The sequence below is a fragment of the Lemur catta genome, chromosome 1, assembly GCF_020740605.2.
Source record: "Lemur catta isolate mLemCat1 chromosome 1, mLemCat1.pri, whole genome shotgun sequence".
Lineage (NCBI taxonomy): Eukaryota > Metazoa > Chordata > Mammalia > Primates > Lemuridae > Lemur > Lemur catta.
The window spans coordinates 117,266,149-117,287,262 of NC_059128.1; the positions used below are offsets into that span (position 1 = coordinate 117,266,149).

The following is a 21,114-nucleotide window of genomic DNA, read 5'->3' on the forward strand; positions in this document are numbered from 1 at the left end:
CAAGGCGCGGTGGGGACTCGGGGCTGTTACTGTGGTGGGGAGCGTGGGTGAGCCGCGATGGGAGGGGGCTGGGGTTGTGGGGTGGGGGGCGTCGGGGCTGCGAGGCATGGTGGGGCATGGTTTGTGGATAGGGCTTTGGGACTGTGTTGGGGGAGCTTAAGGCCATAATGAGCAGAATGGCAGCGGGAGTCTGTCCTGGCGGCGGCAGGGAGCGCCCCCCCCCCAAACTCCTCTCTGCTCCCGGCAGAGCTCCCCCAAGTCCCGGCGCGGCGTTGTGCGCATGCTCATGCGGCTCCGGCTTGGCTTCCCTGAGACCGAGCGTCCGGGCTCTGCGCCCTCGCGCGGTAAGTCCCGGAGGTGCACTCGTCCCGGGGGCGCACGCAGCGCTTCTGACGTCCCCGCGCGGCTACCGTGGGTGCTGCAGCCCCGACGGGACACACGGTCCTGGGCTCCAAAAATGGCTTTATTCCTCAAAGGCTCTGCACTACGGACCCGGGCCCAGCCTAGGGTGGGCTGGCTTAGCCGTTCGGCCTTCGAGCGCGCTTAAAAGTGGCTGAGGCCACTGTGCCGGGAGCTGCGCAGGGAGCTGGCTTCCCAGGTGCCCCAGGTTAGGCCCAGCCCAGACGGGCCGCCCTTGGCGCTGGCCCTTGGGTGCAGGAGGCGAAGCAACTGGCGCAGCACAGCCTGGCGGAGCAGGATGTACACCCAGGGGTCCAGGATCTGGTTCCAAGACGCAAGGCGCACGGCCAGAAACAGCGGCCGCTGCAGGGAGCTGGAACTCCAGCCTCCGACGGCCAGCACCACCAGCACCTGCCGGGAAAGTCGGTGTGAGCGGTGGGGTGGGCGGAAGAAGAGGGCATAGGCGAAGGGTGGGGCTAGGGTGGGTAGGGGCGTGGCTGGAAGGGGAGGCTGGGAGGAGGGGCGGGCATCAGGGGGAGGGTAGACGGGGATCTATGTGGCAAGGGGCTGTGGAAAGACGGATGTAGAAGCAAAGGCTTCGGTGGGGGAGGGCTCCGGTCAGAAGCCCTAGGTATCCGGAAGGACTTGGGACTCAAGGGGAGAAGAGAAAGGAGGGGGTAGGGTGGAGGAGGTCTAGGGGATGAATGAAGCATGGGGACTTAGAGCGGCAGGGCTGGAGAGGGGGCCTGTGTGGGTCGAGGTGGGCTGCAAGAACCTCAAGAAGGAGGAAGAAAGGGGGCTGGAAGGAAGGATGGGACCTCAGAAGTAGAAGGCAAAGGCCTGGCTCTCCTGGCAGGTGGGGCCTCAAGGGGGCGGAGCGTTGGCCGGGTAAGGGACAAAGGCCCAGGTATCCTAAGATGGAGCAGGGTGGGAGGGGCCGAGGAGGGCTCAGGAAGGAGCGTGGCTCGCGGGGCGGGCGCGCCCCTCACCAGCAGCGGGCTCCAGCAGATGCACGACACCACCATGATGCCCACGAGCTGGCCCACCATCTCCACGTCGTGGGCGCGAGCTCTGCGTGCTGAGCCGCCGCCCCGGGAGCCGCCAAAGGCGGCGGAGGCCGAAGCGATGGACGAGGCGGACGAGGCGGAGGCCGAGCGGGGTCCGCGCGACCCCCAGCGACGGCGGCTGTGGGGGCCGGAGGCCGAGGGGAGCCGTCCGGAGCGGCGGCGCCAGCGGGCGCGCAGCAGGGCCAGGCCGCTCAGCGTGTTGCACGCGAGCGCGGCCAGGAGCGCGGCCAGGCCGAGGCCGGCGAAGAGGCCAGCGAGCAGTGCCTGGCGCCAGCCGCCCGACGGGCCCAGGCCGATGAAGCACCAGGTGCCGGGGTACTGCAGCTCGTAGCGGCCCACGCGCGCCAGCGGCAGCAGCGCCACGGCCAAGGCCACCGCGGCCAGAGCGGCCAGCGCCAGGCGCGCGCGGGCAGCCGAGACCCGGGCCGCGTGGAGCAGCGGCCGCGTGACGCCCACCCAGCGCTCCACGGCCATGCCGCAGCCCAGCAGCAGCGGGCACAGGCCGAAGAAGACCATGCAGCCGCCCAGGAAGTGGCAGGCTCCACCGGCCGGCGCGCGCCCCGTGGCGTAGAGGCGCAGCACCAGCGCGCCCGGGATCACGTGGCCTGCCAGGTCGGTGACCAGCAGGCTGGCGACGAACATAAGGAAGGTGGCAGCTGAGCGGCGGCGCCGCAGGCGGCCCGCGGCCTGGGCCAGCAGCGCCAGCGCCAGGACGTTGGATACGGCGCCCAGTGTCATGGAGAAGATGGGCAGCGCGGGCGACGCGCCGGAACCGCCCGACGGCGGCCCGGCCGACGCATTGGGGATCCCGGGCGCCGCGCACGTGGTCACCTCGCCGGCCAGGCTCAGGTTGAGGGGCCCAGAGGGGCTCATGTCAGGTGCCCGGGGCGCTGGGTAGAGGAGAGGAGGGCAAAGTGAGGCTGGGTGAGGCCCCAGGCGGTCCCATCTCGGATCATCAGGGCCCGTCGGACTCCACGGGTTCTTCTGCGGCTCCTCTGCCAGTGGCAACTCCAGATGACCTTGGCCACTCCTTTCTGACCGCCTCCTCCTCCTCTGCCTCTCACCACCCCATCTCCTGCTCTGGCACCATGCTCTCCCCCCCATGGGTCCTTGCGGCAAATTTCTGGCCCGTGGGCCTATCAGACCCTGCCATCCCATCTCTCACCCTCACCATGTCACCTTTATTCCAGTCCCATCCTTGACGCCCCCAGCCATGGGCACATCTTGCCCCTTTGCACAGGCTGTCTCCTCATAGCCACGTCCCTGTCACTGTGGACCCTCCTCTGACCCCCATGGCACTGTTGCTGTCCTCACAGCCCCATTTCTGTCCCCAATGCCCCATCTCTGTGCTCCATTGCTGTCACCCAGGCCCTACTCTGATCACCTCTGCCTCAGCCTGGATGCCTACGGTTCCACCCCATGTTCCAGCCCCAGGACCACCCATTCCTCTGTACCCTGGTGGTGAGGGCTGAAAGTGCAGAGGTGCCCACAGGCCAGATGGGAAGGGAAGGTGGACAGACTTGACAGATGGGGGCTGAGAGCCAAGGAACACAGGACGGACAGACTGAGGCAGCCACCGCTGTCTCTGCATGCCCTCCACTCCCACCAGAGACCCTTGTGTGCCCCAACCTGCTTACCCGGCGCTGCCTGGGATGCTGGGTCCCCATCGCCCGCCGCTCAGCCCCTGAGCCTGCCGCACTGGCCGCCCCTCGGTGCCTGCTGCGCCCGGGCTCTCCAGCAGGCCGCTCCCTCCCTCCCTCCCTCTTCCTGGGGCGGCTCCTCGGCTCCTCCCGCTGCCCTTCCTGGCCTCCAGGGGCCGTTCCACTGAGCCTACGCCTGCTAGGGACCTGCAGTGGCAGAGACCCCCTTGCTGTGCTCCTGGTAGTGGGCGGGGGCCACTCAGGGCCCCAGATCCCCTCACAAGGAGGGGGGCTCCCTGGGAGTTGGCCTGGTCCCCTGTGACCAGCTCCCAGTGTGGCAAGAGCAGCCCCCTTCCCCCCAGGCGCTCGGGCTTCTTGCCTGCCTCATTAATAAAGCGGATAAAATCTAAACACTGGAAAATGTGAGCATCGCCTGGGGCAGGCTGGGGCGCCTGCAGGGGGTGTTGCTGCCCCCCCCCACAGCCCCCTGCGAGGCTTTGGTATTAGGGGGGCTAACCCTGTGTGCTTGGGGGCAGTAACGCCCCCTGGCCTTCCAGAGCCTTGGTGGATGTTGGGGTGGGTGGTGGTTGCCCGAGCCTCGGGTGGACTGGCTTGAGTCGGGCCCAGCCTGGCCAGGGGATCCGCCCACTATTTACACAGGGGCTTAAGCCCAGGCCAGGGCCACAGCGAGTCATACCCTGTGAGGGGAGGGAGAGCAGTCTGCAGGGGGGGCAGGGGAACCAGGAGGCCTGGGCCAACCAGGGGACTCTCTTTCCCCAGCCTCTCTTCCCCCAGCGTCTAGATCCTGCTTTAGGATGGGTTCAATAACACCTGGACACGTGTCCCAAGCCACAAAGACAGTCACGCCCTTAAGCCTGGACACACAGCTGCCGCCTCACCTCCTGCCCTGGAAGTAGGGCACACACAGTCTCACACCCTGAGACACAATCATCACTTGAGGCTCTGAGTCCTAGCCTCTGTTGCATCCTGTCCCCATCTCAGCAGCAGCCAGGTGCTGCCATCACATCCCTGAACTCAATGAACCTGTCACCCCCAGTGCTGGAGATGCACCTGTAGCTACCGACTTCTAACAGCGGCCACTTCCCTCAGCATCCCAAAGTGCAGCCCCCTGGGAAAGCACCATGACATGACCCTCCCATCACATGGCTTAGTGCTGGGAAATGGAGTGTCCCTTGGCACCCTGAGACACGTACAATCCTTACTGCTGAGTGAGCCCCACGGTCACCTGGAGACTTCCCCCCAACAATCCAAGACAGGCCCTATGAGGACACTCTCTACACCCAAGACACGAGGAGTGGCACCCCCTGAACACCTGAGATCTAGCTGGCCACCTCTTTCTCCCCTCAAAAACGGTAACTCCCTGACACACACATGCCCACACTTCTGGGCACCCCTAGGCCTAGCCATTCACCCCCCACCCCAGAAACAGCAACACCCTGAGACATGCACTCACACCCCTGGACACCTCAGGCCAAGCCAGTCACAGCCCTGGACACCCCAAGACCCAGATGCACTGTCACAATCCCCACCACCAGACACTGCCAGTTACACTCACGAACACGGCTGCCACATCCTTTACCTGTAGCACAGATACAAGTCACAGCCCTCCCGCAGCATGGGCACGAGCCATCAACACTGATAGACACACAGTCCTACTCAACACCCCAGACGCACGCAGCCACACCTGCTCTCCACCATAGCCAGCTCTGAGCACACACGAGGAGCCCACGGGTGCCCAGGGATGCCCCGAGTCACCCTGACAGTAGCTCCCCTGTCCCACCCCACCCCATGAACAGAACTGCAGGCCTGTTTGTGAGCCAGCCCCAGGTGCACCCCATTGCCCCCTCTGTGGCCCAGCACGTCCCTGTTGGACTCGGGGAGCGGGCTGGGCTCAGAATTCCCTGCAGCCTCTCAGCTCCCCCCGAACATTCCTGCGGGAGCCTCTGGCCTGGCTCCCCTCACTTCAGTCCTCTCCCTTCCCTCTAGGTCTGGCCAGGGGCCCACTCCCCCTTCCAAAGATCCCCCCTCGATCCTCCAGGATGAAGTGCCTTGTCAAAACAAGCACGCTGGGTTCATGTCCAGTGAGAAGCATTGTGCACCACGGATGCCTGCATGTCCAGTGTCAGCTGGGGTGGGGTAGGGACTGGATTGCAACTGTTCCCCCGATCCCTCTGGCCCCATGGGTGGGGCTCCAGCAGGCCTGAGGCGCCATCTTTCTTTTTTCCAAGCCAGGCCTCAAAGCCCTGGTACACTGTCACTGGCTGTACACAACAGCCTCGTGCCCACTGTTCACAGAGGGCGTGGTCGGGTGGGAGGCCTCGTTCGAGAAAGGGCTGGATTTGAACCCTCAGTAGGCCAAGAAGCTTCGGTCTTGCCTGGAAGCCTGGTGGCCCGCAGCCAGGAGGAACAGTGGGAGGGGGTGGGCGGCCCAGGGCCAGTTTCTAATTCAATTTGGAGCTGAGGAAGATGGATTTCAGCTGCCGCATTCTTTCCCAGCTCCGGCCCCACCACCCCCAAACCACACAGGTCCAACAGCAGATAGATTCTTTATATTCAAGACAGCAAATTCAGATACAAAAGCCCACCGCCATCATGCCTCCCTCCCCCCTGCTCTGGTCCCAGGCTGGGCCTTGAGGGAGAGATGGGGGGGTGGGGAGGAGGTTGGGGGTTCACAGCAGACTCATTTCAAATGTGGAGGTAACAGACTCCACAGGGAGGGGGCTCCTCTCGGGAGTGGGGGTGGTGGAAGGGGAGGGTATTATTGCATTTGCTGGGGGGAATACCCCACCCCCATATTCCCTGCGTCAGGAAACTAGGAAGGTCACCACCCCCAAACAGAGCCTGAGGTCCCAGGGAGACATAGAGGGACCGGTTTGGCAGCTGATGGCGGAAAGTGTAGAAGGGAAAGTGTAGAAGGCGGGGGTGGCTGCCCAATTTGACCAATCCCTCCCCACGCCTGACCTGGCTGAGGTAGGTGGGGAACAGGGCAGGGGGGCCGGGGACCCCAGCCAGGAAGGGGGTGGTACCGATAGCAGTGGGGCAGGGGCCAGGCCCCACCTCCCCTCTGTATGGCCCTGGGGCTGCTGAGCTTGGCCCAAGCCAGACACTTGGGTCTGGGCTCTGGTGTCCCCTCTGGGGGGCTCCTAACCAGGCTGGGCCCAGGTCATCATCGAGAGGTCCAGTGGGAGTCCTAGTAGCGGCCGACCTTGGCATCCCCGATGGCACCCCAGACGTCAAAGACGAACTCATCGGGGAAGGCAAAGTCACCAAGCCGTTCATCCAGGGCCTCAGCCAGCTCATCTGGATTCTTTTTGTCCTTCCCCAGCTCTACCATGGTGGCTGCTGTTCGGGGTAGGGGCAGAATGGAGGCACAGATGGCCCAGGGGGCTCAAAGGAGACTCAGCTCCCACCAGACCTAGAACCCCCTGCCCAGACTCCCACCCATCCCCAGACCCAGGTACCCGCCACTCACCCAGCTCCGTGTCCCTGATGCCCATGTAACTCTCCAGTAGGTCATCGACCTTCTCAATCGCCTTCTCCTCAAAGGCTGAGGGCTGAGGTGGTGGTGATGGGGGGACAGTGACATCATCATAATACGAACTGAGTAACCGTACTTATTAAGTGCCAGGTGCCCTGTCATCACTTTACACAAACACATACTTAGTCCTCACAACAACCCTGTGAAGAAGGCATGGGTGTTATTATCATCCCCATTTTACTGATGGGGAAACTGAGCCCCACTTGCCCAAGGAAGGTCCCTGGGAGGTGGCAGAAGTGGAACTCAATCCAGATTGTCTGCCCAGAGCCCCTCAGCCTAACAGGCAGTGCTGCCCCTATGGAAGCACAGGCACGGGGGGAGCTGGGTCACTCACCAGATCCTCCACTGTGGCGGGGCCCCGGGACCGGAGCCGGAGGGTCCCTCGGCCAGTGCCCAGTTGTGAGCCAGAGCCAGGGCGGCCACCCCCTGAACGCTGGCTGATCATGTCTGCGGGAGGCAGGGAAGGGGTGAGGATGGGGGAAGCTCGATTTCAGCATGTTCTGGGCAGGAACCCAGACATTCTGGCCATAGACACCCACCCCCCAACCTTCTCTGGAGGGTCAGAGGCTGAGGTGATCCTGGGAGGGTAGGCATGGAATGGATGTGGTAGGGGGGATGGCTGGGGATCAGGAATGGGAAATACTGGAGGGGAGACGGGAGGAGCCATTTCTGCTCTCTTCTGAGGGACAGAGGGGCTGGGGGCCTGGGTCTCCAGCTACTCTCCTCTCGCAAAGCAGGGGTGTGTGGGGCCAAGGGGGTATGGCGGCTGTGCCACAGACCAGGCCTACCTGCCCAGGAAAGTGACTGAGTCCCCCACCCCCACCACAGGGGCCTGGGGCCCATTCCTGAGAGTTAGTGAAGTCAGATGGAGAAGTGGGGGAATGGCACAAGGCAGCCAAGCCTGGCTTCTCGGGGCTGGGGGCTGGCCAGGGGTGGGGGCGCTTGGCTGGGCTAATGGCTCCTGGAAACTGGGTGTGGGGGCAACTTCCTCCTCGCTCCCACCCTTCTCCCAGGTTGAGCCAAGAGCCAGCACCCCCTCCTGGAGCAGGGCGGGGCGGCCCCCCTTCTCTGCAGCCGGCTGGGCTTTGGCGCCACCTGCTGGCAGCTCCCAATACCACAGCCTGATCCCACCCAAGCAGAATGGCTTTGGAGGTCCAGGTGGCAGCTGCCCCTCACCAAAGGCCTTGCGGGGCTCCGTGAGCTTCAGCGTGAAGGTGCGGCCCCGGGGCAGCTCCTTGAGCAGCCGGGCCACCTCATAGTGCCGGCAGCCCAACAGGCTCTGCCCGTTGATGGCCTCGATCATGTCGCCCACACTGATGAGCTGGATGTGGTCAATCACGCTGCCCTCCTTGATACGCTGTGAGGACAGAGTCATCAGTACCTGTGGCTCTGCCCTGGGTCCCATGGCCCACCCTTGCCCCCAGGCCTCCCGAGTGCCCTGCCCATCCACCTTGATGAAAGCATAGCCAGCCCCATTGTCCGTGATGGTGAGCCCCAGCGCGTCCTCCGACTTGAACACCTCCACCTCCTTGCATTGCCCCTTGACGTGGGCAAAGATGAAGTCCTCCAGGCCAATCTGGCCCCCCAGCAGCTTGTCCATGTCCACTTTGTGGGTGTTGAGGGTACAGAACATCACCTGCAAGGGCGGGAGACACTTAACCCTCACCTTCCTCCCTTGCCCTTTGCAAACCATCACTTGCCAGGGAAAGGAGGAGTTGGGAAAGGGCTGGGGGACTCCATCCCAGTGCCTGCCCACTCCGAGCCAGGGCAGGGCAGCCCCCATTAGCATGCCAGCTATGCTGGGACAAGCATTTCTGTGCTAGCAAAAGTTTACTGCTGTTTCCAGGGAGCAGAGCCTGATACGTAGCAGGTCCTCGGTGAATGCTTGCGGAAGGCACAGACCTTCACCCTGCTCACTGAGACCCCAGCAACTACTTCCTGCTCAATCCCACTGCTGCCCTCCTTACCACCCTCCCTCCCACCCCCACATTCTTTGGGGTCAGGTGTCCCAATGCATCATTGGAAAGTACATCTTGCATCTGACCTCTAGCCTCCACACTCTACTGGGGTGCAGGCCTCCCAATGCCTTATGGGGAACTCAGCATCCAGCCCTGGCCATCAGCTCCCACAATCCATTAGGGCACAGGCTTCCCAGTGCCTGATGGGAATTCAGCATCCTGCCTTGACCTCCATTTCCCCATAATTCACTGGGTTACAGGCCACCCAATGCCTGATGGGAATTCAGCATCCAGCCCTAACTATCAGCTCCCACAATCTATTGGAGTGCAGGCCTCCCAGTGCCTTATGGAAATTCAGCATCCGTCAGTTCTGCAGTCCACTGAGGTACCGGTTCCCAGTACCTGACAAGAACTCAGCATTCAGCTGTGGCCATCAGCCTCCCACAATCTACTGGGCTATAGGTCTCCCAAGGCTTTAAGGAAATTCGGCATCCAGCCCTGGCCATCAGCATCCACAATCCACTGGGGCACTGGCCTCTAAGTGCCTGATGGGAACTCAGCTTCTAGACTTGGCCATCAGCCCCCACAGTCCACTGGGGCACAGATCTCCCAGTGCCTGATGGGAACCTGGAGTCCAGACCTGGCCATCAGCCCCCACAGTCCACTGGGGCACAGGCCTGCCAGTGCCTTATGGGAAGTCAGCATCCAGCCCTGGCCTCTAATTCCCCACAATGCACTGGGGCACAGACCTCAGCAACTGCAGCTCCAGCATCCAAGCCCTAGCTCACGAACAGAGTGCAGGCCCAGGCCTCTAGCCCTGCTGAGGGACCCTGGTGCCCAGCTCCCCAGGGGGTACCTCGGCAGTTGGCAGGTGGAAGGCCTCGGCGATCTTGCTGTACAGCTCCTTGACATTGGTGAAGCCCTCGATGCGGCCAGTGGGACTGCCGTGGGCCAGCTGGGTGTGGAACAGGAGGCGGGGCCGCAGGGCTGGCGGTGGGGGGGGCAAGCCCATTTGGGGCCCCCCTGCCCCACCTCCACCCAGGGGCCCCAGCTCCCCGACGCCCAGCCCACCACGGCCTGGCTCAGCCTCCTCATTTTCTACCAAAGACGGCGCCTTTTTCCGCCGCCCCAGTCCCAGCGGCATGAGCAGCAAAAAGTAGGGGCACACCCAGAAGACCTGCAGGACAGAAAGCAGGGCTCAGGACCTCCGTACTACTCCCTTACTCCTAGCATCAGACAGGCCCAATGAAGTATTCAGAGAACAAACTCGCCTCAGTTCAAATCTTGGTGTCGGTATCTACACACTTGCGCAGAAAGCAGTAACAACAGCAGTTAGTATCTATTACACCCCAAGCTAACTCTTGTGACCTTCCTTAATCCTCACCCCACACTGTAATGGAAGGACCACATTATGCTGTAATCATGCCCATTTAACAGAGGAGAAAATGGAGGCTCAAAGCAATTTCTCTTTATTTTTCTATCACTCATTAATGCTGTGGGCAAAAAATTTGATTCTTCCCTCTTCAAAGCACATAGGTGATGGCACTTCCTGACCCTCTTGTGACTGGGCAGGTAAATAACTAGTTCTGGCCAATGGGGCATAAAAGGAAGCAATATATGACACTTCTGGGCTAAAGCATTTAATTGCTAGTGTGGGCCTCCACAACTCCATTTCTTTTGGACAGGGTGAGCAGCCACATTCCATAATGGTGGCAACTCAATCAGGTCACACCTTGAGTGATGACAATGAATGGAGCTCACCGGCTAAGCTGCAATGGAAGTGTAGCAGGAACTAAAAATAAACTTTTGTTGAGTTCAGCCACTAAGATTTTGGGGTTGTTACTACAAAACCTGTCCTGTTGGACATACTTTTTTTTCTTTCTTGTCATTCTCTATTTCTTTCTTCTTTCCTCCCTTCCTTCAAACTTTTTTTTTTTTTTTTAGTATTTAACATATTTCACATGCCATTTTATTTTATCTCATTGTTTTGAGACGGAGGTCTTGCTCTGTCATCCTGGCTAGAGTGCAGCGGCATCATCGTAGCTCACTGCAACTTCAAATTCCTGGGCTCAAGTGATCCTCCTGCCTCAGCCTCTTGAGTAGCTGGGACTACAGGTGTGTGCACCACCACGCCTGGCTAAGTTTTGTATTTTTAGTAGAGATGGGGTCTCATTCTTGCTCAGACTGTTCTCAAACTCCTGAGCTCAAGCGATCTTCCCACCTCAGCCTCTGAGAGTGCTAGGATTACAGGCGTGAACCACCGCTCCTGGCTAATGCACCATTTTAGATGTTGCCTTCAGTAAGACAAGCAAGATCCCTGAGTATGGCCACCGTGTGCAGTTATGCAGGTTGTGCACTGTGCAAAAACACTAGACCAAGGTGGCAAGTGGGACTGAAATTCAGCCTGAGCTCTGCCTGCCTAGCTACATTCCTTGGTGTGGTGTGGTCTGCAGGAGGAAGAGCTACCTTTCTAATGTACTCACAGGTGCTATATAGGCTAGCTGGGGCTCTGTCCAGGCCCTCCCGAAGTGGACAGTCTGGAGAGAGAGATGCATAGTTAGCAAGCAAATGTGTAAATGTCTAACATAATTTCTAATAGTGCTAGAAAAACAATAAAGCAAGGCAAGTTCTACAGACAAGGTCAAGGAGGGCCTCTCTGAGCAAGTGAAGCTGAACCTCAGAGATGAATCACAGGAGAAAGCACCCAGGCAAGGCTTTGGGGTAAGAACATTTTGGGCAGAGGGAACAGCCAGTACAAAGGCCCTGGGGTGGGCATGTGCTTGGCATATTAGATGAACAGTGAGGAGGCCCATGTAGCTGGAACAGAGTAAGTGGGGGACAGAGGGAGGAGGTGAGGGCAGGAAGGTAATAGTGTTGCTATAGTTTGGAGATGGTTTGTCTGTTTCTACCAAAAAAATGCATGCTGGAATTTGATCCTTAAAGTGGCAGTGTTGGGAGGTGGGGCTTAGTAGAAGGCGTTTGGGTCCTGGGGGTGGATCCCTTATAAATGGCTTGATGCTGTCCTTGAGGCAGTGAGTGAGTTCTCAAAGGAACAGATTAGTTCCTGAGACAGTGGGTTGTTATAAAGCCGGGGCACTCCTCAGGTTTCCTTGTCTTTCTGTGTCCACTTCCCCTTTGACATTCTCCATCATGCTATGATGGAGCAAGAAAACCCCCTCCAGAAGCAGTGCCGTGCCCTTGAACTTCTCAGGCTGGAGAACTGCAAACTCAATAGATCTCTTTTCTTTATGTATTAACCAGTCTTGAGTATTCTTTTATAGCACGACAAAATGGACTAAGACACGAGTAGAGCATGCAGGACCTTTGAATCTCAGGGAGGAGGTTGGGTTTCATCTCAAGTGAGGTGGGAGCCATGGAGGGTTCTAAGCAGAGGAGGGACATGCCCTTCCTCAGGCTCACAGATCAGCTAGGAGCCCAGGACGGCTGTAGCAGAATGAACAAAGGGGAGAATGTGACGACGGGAGGGAAAAGAGGTGACAGGGACAAACTGTGCAGGAGCATTACAGACTGGGGAAAAGTTCAGATTTCATTTTTAAGTCACACATCCAAAGTCAGAAAGGATGGATGTGTGCCCAGATCTGCCTGACTCCCCAGCCCAAGTACATAATCACGAAGCTATCCCCTAAGTGACGTCATCTCTCTGGGCCCCAGATGCCTGGTCTGCAGATGAGGATATTCCAGCCACCTTTCCTGGTGGTGGTGAGGTTCGAATTACACATCGGATTATATTTTTCTGTGAAAAGGGGACTCCCTGGTCCCTTCCTTCAGATTGTCTCTTCCAGGGGGCCAACCTGGATTCAGTTGAGCCCAGCTGGCTGTGCTTATCCTTGGGCATCCATGTGTTCATGCATTTGTTCATTCTTTCATTCACTTATCTTCTAACACCTCCTCTGATATCACCTGCTCCGGCCCCATTATCACTCACCTAGACTAGTGCAGTCGCCTCTTGCGGGTTTCCTGGCTTCCACGTGCGCCCCCCACAGCTTCTTGTTAAGACAGCAGCCAGAATGACCCTGTAAAACATAAATCACATCACTTCTGTCTCTGCTCTGACCCCTCTCAGGGCTTGTACCTCACTTGGGATAAAAGCCGATGGCTTCCACATGGCCCACAGCCCCCAAATGACTTACCCTGTCACCTCCCAGCCCTCACCTCCTCCCACTCTCCCCCTTGCTCACTCCCTCCAACACACCAGGCAGTCTAGCCTCAGGGCCTTTGCACTGGCTGTTCCCTTTGATATACACCTGACTCATGACCTCACCTGTTTCAGGTGGAATATATATTTCATTTATACCTTGTTTATTGTCTGTTTTCTGAGAAGACAAAGAATTCTGTCTTATTCATCCCTATATCCTTAATGCATAAAACAGTGCCTGGCACATAGCAGTTGCTCAATAAATACTTGTTGAATGAATGAGTGGATGAATGATCCCATTCATTCATTCATACTCACTAGCCCGCCAGTCCCTGTGCTTGGCTCTGGTGAAATAAGGGGCACAGGCTGTAGTCTCTGTCCTCAAAAGGGTCTTCTCTCTCCAGCAAAAGTGCAACCCCCACTCTGTGGTCCCCTCCCAGCCTTGTGCTGGGCACATAGTAGGTGCTTCATCTAGCCATGAAGGCAGGGACAGCAACTCCCACTTCTTTCTTTGTGGCTTTGATGTTCACTACCCTGATGAACAATGATGTTCAACACCTTTTTATACATTGATTAACCATTTGCATGTGCCTTTCTGTGAATGGCCTGTGTAAGTCTTTGCCCATTTTCTTTTTAATGCATGGCCTGTTTTTAATTGCAAGGCCCTTTTTCTTATTGATTGTGCTAACTCTTTACATGTTCTGGACAATGGTCTTTTGTTTTTTCTTTTTTTTTTGAGACAGAGTCTCACTCTGCTGTCTGGGCTAGAGTGCCGTGTTGTCAGCCTAGCTCACAGCAACCTCAAACCCCTGGGCTCAAGCAATCCTCCTGCCTCAGCCTCCCGAGTAGCTGGGACTACAGGCATGCGCCACCATGCCTGGCTCATTTTTTCTATTTTTAGTTGTCCAGCTAATTTCTTTCTATTCTTAGTAAAGATGGGGCCTTGCTCTTGCTCAGGCTAGTCTCAAACTCCTGACCTCAAATGATCCTCCCACCTTGGCCTCCAGAGTGCTAGGATTACAAGCGTAAGCCACCACACCAGGCCGACAATAGTCTTCTATTGGTTCCCTCATCTCTCTATCCATAGCACCCATCACAGAGTCTAGCACACAGTAGGCACTCACTCATTATTTGACAACAATAAATTCTAAATGAAAAAACCAGTACTGTCCCCTCAAGTTATTTCATCACACTCAATGATGCTAAAAAAAAAGAAAAAACACAATTCTCATCATCCTTCTCTATCCCCCTCGCACCCCTCTGGCTCTACCCACTGGGAGGCATGATGCTAAGAACAGGAGACTGGAACCTCACTCCATTTTCATTAGCTGTGTGACTTTGGGCAAGTGTCTTAACCTTTCTGAGCCCCAAGGAAATCACGCACGTGCCCGGGACAGTTCCTGGCCCACAATAAGTGTCCCATAAATGTTGGTGACTATTGTTACTATTGCTACCTCTACTGTCTGCCAGTCAGTCTCCAAGATGCCTTATTTTCCCCGTTGTCAATTCCCCATCTCCTTACTCTCTCTGCCCACATCCACTGCCCTGGTTCAAGCCGGCTCCTGTGTCTTCACCTGTGAAGGGGAATAACAGTAGTGAGGAAAGTGGGGGATTAATGAATTTGCCTTCCAGGCCATAAGAGGCCTCGCAGCCAGGGTTCAAATCCCACTCCTGCTCCTTACCAGCTGCGTGGCTGTGTGCAAGTCACTTCACTTCACAGGGCCTCTGTGTCCTCATCTGAAAAGTGGGCAGAATTCTTGTCCCTCAGGGAGCTTGTGGAAATGTAAAGAGATTATGAATGCAACTGGCCTAGCACTCTGCCCCAGACTCCATTTATGGAAGCTGTTATTATTATTGTCATTGGTATTGTTGCCTCCTCCCCTTCCCAGCCCAGGAATATCCCAGCCCTTCCTGCCTGCCAAGGCCTACTTAGGCCAACTCCTCCAGGCAGCCTTCCTGGCTTGCCCCAGCCTGTTAGAACTGCCCCTGTGGTATAGACAGCTCAGGCCCATGAACTTAATTACATGCTGTTCTAGCAAAACTCTTATCTTCCAGTCTCAGGCTGTTATTTAACTTCGTGTCTCTATTTTAAAACGTAAACTAGATGGCATCACTCCCCTGCCTGAAACCTTACAACGGTTTCCCACCTTCCAGAGGAAAAACTCCAACCTCCATACTCTGACCCACAAAGCCCTGCAGAATCGTGGCTCTGGCTTAGTCTTCTACCCAGACGCGCTATTCCAAGCTTGGTCCAGCCTCAAGGCCTTTGCCCTGGCTCTGTCCCTTGTCCAATCACTGCAGGGCTGGCTCCTTTTGTCATCCAGACCTCAGCCCAAGAGCATCCCCTGCCCACAACTACTCTGTCATGCCACTCCCTCATATTTTTTTTTTTTTTTGAGACAGAGTCTCACTCTGTTGCCCAGGCTAGAGTGAGTGCCATGGCTTCAGCCTAGCTCACAGCAACCTCAGACTCCTGGGCTCAAGCGATCCTACTGCCTCAGCCTCCTGAGTGGCTGGGACTGCAGGCATGCACCACCATGCCTGGCTAATTTTTTCTATATATTTTTAGTTGTTTGGCTAATTTCTTTCTATTTTTTTAGTAGAGACGGGGTCTCACTCTTGCTCAGGCTAGACACCCCCTCATATTTTATTCATGGCACTTAACACAATCTGAAATTATCTTCTTCATTTACTTGCTACCTTGTCTGTTGCCTGTTCCCCTCCCTGCCCCCCCATGAGAATGCCAACTCCCCAAAAGCAGGAATTTTTGTCTTTTTTATTATTATATTCTCTGTGCCAAGAACAGTGCCTGGGACATAGTAGGTGCTCAACAAGTATTTGTAGAATGAATGTGGCTTATGTCCTCATTCTGATTGCTCTTGGAGCCCCCTATCCTCAAAACAGCCCCCAAACAGCCCTCCCATCCTCAAAACATGCCTGCTGTGAGGTCGCTAACTCTCATCGCCTCCCTGCTTTCCCTGTCTCCCCTCACACCTGAGCACAGGGATAAAGAAGAGCAGCTTTAGCCTGGGCACTGAGTTTGTGGGCTGGAATTTCAGCATCCCCACTCCATCCTTGGGAAGGACCTTACAGTCACACAGAAGCCCGGGAGGAGAGCAAGAAGAGTTCGGGAAGGGAGCTCCCGGGAGCTCCCATAAGCTAGTGGAGGTTGGGGGACACCACGCCCAGACTCCCCCTTCCAGCAAGGTATTGCTTTGGAGAGAAGGAAGCCTCTGATTCACTCTTGAAAAACCGGCTCCTGGGTATTTCCGGGGAGAACGCCTACTGCCCAGCCTTGGCCCCGGCTGCCCAGAGGACCCAGTGGACCCAGGACCCCAGCATCCTGGCCCCCTGCCCGTCTCCCCTGTGCATGTCACTCTCTTCTCAGGTATTTGGGCCTTGCCTTTCCATTTCAGGAGAGAAGGGAGTGGAGGCAGCTTCCTGTTTGAGCAACTGGTGTCTGGCAACCTCTGGGGGTTGGGAGGGGCAGGGGAGGAAGCAAAGACCAGCAGGTGTGGCCCAGATGGCAAGTATGAGGTGGGGACGTGGGGAGGTGGGGAAGTGGGTGGGAAGGGGCTGGTCAGGAACACTGGGGCCATGGAGCCACTGGGCATCCAGTCTAGTGGTCGAGACTCCAGTCTTAGACTCTGAGGCATGAGTTCCAGTCCCGGATCTGTCAGGGACTAGCTAGCTGTGTGACCTTGGGTAAGTCACTCCACCTCTCTGGGTCTGCTGCCTCACCTCTAAAAGAAGTAACAGCACCTCCCATGAGGTGTTTTGATTCAATGATCTGCATGGTAAATGCGTGACACGGAAGCGCTCGATAAATGCTAGCTGGGGTGAGTTTCTCATATTGTTATTCTCCAAAGCTTGGTCCTCACCGCGTACCCCCGGGCCCTGGGGGCTTCAGACGCGGTCAGATCCTGGGGGAGGTGCCGGGCAGGGGTCAGAAATACCGACCCCGCGCCTGTCTCCGCCGGGACGGGGACTGTCCAGAGGGAGGAAGGGGGCAGGGGCTCGGCACGGCTGGAGACCCCTGCTCGGGGGCGGGAATGGAGCTGCCCCGCAGGGAAGGGGCCTCGGGCATCCCCGCTGCCAACTCTGGACCTCCAGTCGCGTCCACGGGGCCGGCCCCACCCTGCACGATCGGCCGGATCCCCGCGAGTCCGCGCCCCCCCGGGGTTCGCGCTGGACCCCCCACCGCGGGCGGCCGCACCCGTCCCGCGGGGGCCACTCACCTGCGCCGCCGCCGCCCCGCGCGCACCCGGCTCGGCCCCTCCGCAAACTCCGGCCTCAGCCTCTCTCGTAGCGGCGGCGGGCGGGGCGGGGCCGACGCCGGCAGCCGACCAATCAGCGGCGGCGGCCCGTTGCTCTCGGCCAATCCGCGCCTCTCCGCTTCGGGTGGGGCCGACGGACACATTCCAGAGGGATCCCTCCGCCGCGCCCGGCTTCCCGGCGCCCCCCGCGCCCTGGAGAAGTGGGCCGCTCCGCCCGCCCAGGCCGCGGCGGCTGTACCACCGCGCGACCGCGGAGGGGGGTCAGCTACGGCTGCCAATCGCCGGGGAGGAAGGACAGAGAGCGGCCAATGAGAACCTGGGGCCCCTGCACCACGTGCTGTTGGCCGAGTGTCAATCCGGGGTGCCCTGGGTGGTAAGGGACAGGAGACGGGCCGTGGGAGTCAGGTGACCGAGGCCGAGTTTCGGGGAGAGGATGCGAACTCCTGACGTCCAGGAAAGCGGGCACTTTAGGAGACCTGCGGGGGGTGCCTATGGCACCTCCCAACCCAGTTCCCCGCCTGGCCTTCTCTGCCCCAGCCGGGCCATCCTCCCACGGATGAAAAGATGCATTCATTCCGGGCGGGCAGGCGGGGGACCGAGATGAATAGGGAGGGTCCCGAGCGTCCCTGCTTCCTGGGGTATACAATGGACAAAGGCATCCATCCATCCATCCATTCATTCATTCACTCATCTAATATTTAATGTACCCCCTGCTCCGTGCCAGGCTCTGTCCTACCTCTACAGATACATCAACGAATAAGCTGAGTGTGTTCCTGGTAGAGGGAACAGCGTGTGCAGAGGCCTGGAGGCCAGAGAGATACAGCACACTTTAGAATGGTGCCATACGGTGGGAGCTAGCAAAAGGCACAATGGAATGGAAGACGAGGTGAGATAGTCTATTCACTTGTTGTTTCGTATGTGCTAGGTCACAGAAGGTCCCCACCCAGCCTCTGCCCTCAGGGAGCTGACCTTCCATGGGCCTATCTCCTCCATCTGACTGCGACGGTAGAGGCTGAGTCTCTCTTGTCAACCACTCACCGCCACCTCACGCTGGCACAGAGCAGGGTCTCGGCAAACCTATCTGGATGAATGGACCCGGTAGAGTTTATGGGGAGATAATCACACTATCAACAGGTTTGGCTTGTAACTGGGATTTCTCAGGCCAGCACAGGTCCCAAGAAATAAAGTCACAAATGCACCTTAAGCAGGCCAGGACACTCACTTCCCAGGACAGGTGAGATTACCTTGTTCTAGTTCAAATCCAGCCACTTGGGCAGTTGGGGCCAGACTGGGAGGTCGCTGTGTGTTCTGGGAATTGTAGTTCTTGGAAGCCTCTAATTGCTGCAACTGTGCTCAAGCCTACTTGAATGACTGGCTCTTTGCAGCCACTGGGGTTAGCTGCATCTCAGCCCGGCCAGGACAAACAGAGGCAAAAAGTGAAAGGGAATATTGGGCTTTGAGCTTATCCATTGAGCGCTGCCTGGCTGGACCCACCCAGCTGGCAAACACCGAGATTGCTCTGGCAGGCCAGGCAACAGGCAGAACTATTGTCCCTCCCTTCCTGTTCTGCTGACCTCTGCCACCTGCACTGAGCGAGCAGTTGCCCTGGCTGGGCCAGTGCCCTCTGTGGGACTGTGCCCACTGCCCTGCTTGCTCCTGGCATCTGAGCTGCCCCTTGCACACCTGGAGAGGGCAGGATGCAGGGCCTTGGAGACAGCATGAGGTGAGCTGCAGAGTCCTAAGTCAGAATTCACCTGCCTCTTGTTAACTGATGAGGAAGTGCTCAGAGAGGGGGTGATGGAATTGCCCAAGGGCACAGAGCAGCACTGGGTACCTCCTACCTGATTTTATAGCTCAAGAGGCTTGCCTGAAAACTGAGGCCGGGAGGCCCAGCAGGTGAGGAGCTCAGACTTGAGTTCCACCTCTGCTCCTTTGGGGAAAAAAAGTTCTCATTCTGGAATGCCAACTAGTACATGCAGAAGGAAAGGTTGAGTTAGAAAAATCACCATTTTATTAGCTGGGCACCATGGTGCATGCCTATAGTCCCAGCTACTCAAGAGGCTGAGGCAAGAGGATCCCTTGAGCCCAGGAGTTTGAGGTTGCAGTGAGCTAAGATGACACCACTGCACTCTAGCCAAGGTGACAGAGCAAGACTCCATCTCAAAAAAAGCAAAAGAAAGAAAGTAAAAGAAAAATCACCATTTTGCAGCCACCAATGGAATAATTGATTGAAGGCAAGGCTTGTCAGAAGTGGATATTCACACAGTCTCAAAGGGTTAGCCAGTGACTCAAGGATGCACAGCAGCTTATGAGTTTGGAGCCTTAAAACCCAGGACAGGAGACATCCCTCTGGGGGATGAGTTCTACTTTCTTCAACTTGGTACCTGACCCTGAGATGTGGGGGACACGGTGGACCAAGGAGGGACATTGATGAGGGACATAGCCCTGGCCAGGGTGATCCTGGTGCAGGAGGGGTGGCTCTAACTGGGCTGAGTCTTGGGGCTTCAGGTTGCAGCCCCAGCTCTAACACCTGCCTTTGACTGCTGGCTTTTAGGAAGTCACAATGAAACCCAGCAGCAGTGTAGGTCACACTATTTTCTGGAGGGCCCTTTGCAGCAGCAAAGAGAAAGAAATGTCGAAAGCAGTGATAATAAAGGCTGATGAGTGCTGAGCCCCGGCATGCATCAGCCCTTCTTGAACTCCTGAGGCGTGCCTCTCACTTGCTTTCTCTATGAGGATGTCTCAGGGCATCTCAAACCGAACCTGTCTGGAATTGAGGTCCTGACTGACACCCAAAACCTGTCCTTCACCCCGTCTTCCCCAGCTTGGTAATGGCAATGCTCTTTCAGTTGCTCCAGCCCCAAACGTTGGAGTCAGCCCTGATTTCTGCCTTCCTCTCACAGCCCAGCTCGGATCTATCAGCACATCGTATCAGTGCTACTTTCAAAAACACATCTCGATGCTGGGCACAATGGCACACACCTGTAATCCTAGCATTTTGGGAGGCTGAGGCAGGAGGATCACTGGAGCCCATGAGTTTGAGGCTGCAGTGAGCCATGATGACGCCGCTGCACTCTAGCCTGAGTGACACAGTGAGACCCTGTCTCAAATGAATGAATGAATAAATAAATAAATACATGAATAAATCAAGCAAGCATCTCGAATCCTTCTCCATCACCTCCTCTGCTCCCACCTGCTCCTGGACCAGGGCAGTCTCCCTGGTCCTCTGGCTCTGCTCTTCCCAGCCACAAGCAGCTAGAGGGCGCCTGTGAGCACTTGAGTCAGGTCAAGTTCCTTCTCTACTGAGGACTCCCCACTACCCCCTTGCAAGCTGGAAGCCTCGTGTCTTCCAAGAACTTGTCCTTGTGAGTTGCAGCATTTCTTCTGGAGTCTGGCCTGGCCACGATGGTGTCCAGAGTAATATTCCCAAAGCTAGTTGGGGCCCCATAAGGCAAATCACCCAGGTCCTGGCTCTGACTTACAGGAAAAAGCAAATCTGGCCGTGTCCCTCCTGACTCAAACTCTCCCAACTGGCAGCTTCTCTTCCGCTTCAGGCATGCAGGGCCTGGCCTGTCTCATCTCTGGACATATCCTGCCTGGCCCTCTCTTGCTGTCTCTGTTCCAGCCACACCCAGCCTTGGGGAGGGCGTGCATGCGTGGAGAGGCCCACAGTTGGCAGGTTAGCCTTGCTGGGTCCATGACCTTTGCCTATGAGGCCCTCATCCCCGGGGTCTCAGCTCCAGTGGCCCATCCCTGAGCCCTGATGAGCTCCTGTCCCTTGGGCTGGTGCCTGAGGCCTGCCAGACCTCTTTCCCTCCAACCTCTTTGCTTCTGGGAAGTGCCTTGGTCAGTGTGATGCTTGGAATTTATCCCCAGTCCCAAACAATATATCCACATCACAGAACCTGTGGATGTAACCTTAACTTGGAATAAGTGTCTTTGCAGATGGAATTAGCTGAAGGCTCTTGAAAAGAGACCATCCTGGATTAGGGTGGCCCCTAAATCCAACGACGTGTGTCCTTATAAGAGATAGAACAGGAGAAGACACAGAGACACGC

The 21,114-nt window shown here is 57.4% G+C and overlaps 2 protein-coding genes across 5 annotated transcripts; both read right to left on the reverse strand.

Moving 5' to 3' along the window:
- Positions 1-442: 442 nt before the first annotated feature.
- Positions 443-3,212, reverse strand: PTGER1 (prostaglandin E receptor 1). 2 transcript variants are annotated; one of them, XM_045550918.1, is made up of 3 exons: positions 3,104-3,212; positions 1,389-2,356; positions 443-810 (listed from the first exon to the last, which is right to left on the reverse strand). In XM_045550918.1, the coding sequence occupies exons 2-3, from the start codon at positions 2,337-2,339 to the stop codon at positions 544-546; spliced, it is 1,218 nt and encodes a 405-aa protein (XP_045406874.1). In that variant the 5' UTR covers positions 2,340-2,356; positions 3,104-3,212; the 3' UTR covers positions 443-543. The 2 variants fall into 2 exon arrangements, with proteins under 2 accessions (XP_045406874.1, XP_045406867.1); XM_045550911.1 differs by lacking the exon at positions 3,104-3,212 and having other exon boundaries at positions 1,389-2,470.
- A 2,445-nt stretch (positions 3,213-5,657) lies between these two features.
- On the reverse strand, positions 5,658-17,096 carry GIPC1 (GIPC PDZ domain containing family member 1). 3 transcript variants are annotated; one of them, XM_045550939.1, is made up of 11 exons: positions 17,018-17,096; positions 14,462-14,551; positions 14,302-14,353; positions 12,570-12,657; positions 11,107-11,160; positions 9,480-9,800; positions 8,116-8,301; positions 7,842-8,022; positions 7,000-7,112; positions 6,600-6,681; positions 5,658-6,469 (listed from the first exon to the last, which is right to left on the reverse strand). In XM_045550939.1, the coding sequence occupies exons 6-11, from the start codon at positions 9,765-9,767 to the stop codon at positions 6,318-6,320; spliced, it is 1,002 nt and encodes a 333-aa protein (XP_045406895.1). In that variant the 5' UTR covers positions 9,768-9,800; positions 11,107-11,160; positions 12,570-12,657; positions 14,302-14,353; positions 14,462-14,551; positions 17,018-17,096; the 3' UTR covers positions 5,658-6,317. The 3 variants fall into 3 exon arrangements, with proteins under 3 accessions (XP_045406895.1, XP_045406888.1, XP_045406903.1); XM_045550932.1 differs by lacking the exon at positions 11,107-11,160; XM_045550947.1 differs by lacking the exons at positions 11,107-11,160; positions 14,462-14,551; positions 17,018-17,096 and having other exon boundaries at positions 14,234-14,307.
- Positions 17,097-21,114: the final 4,018 nt, after the last annotated feature.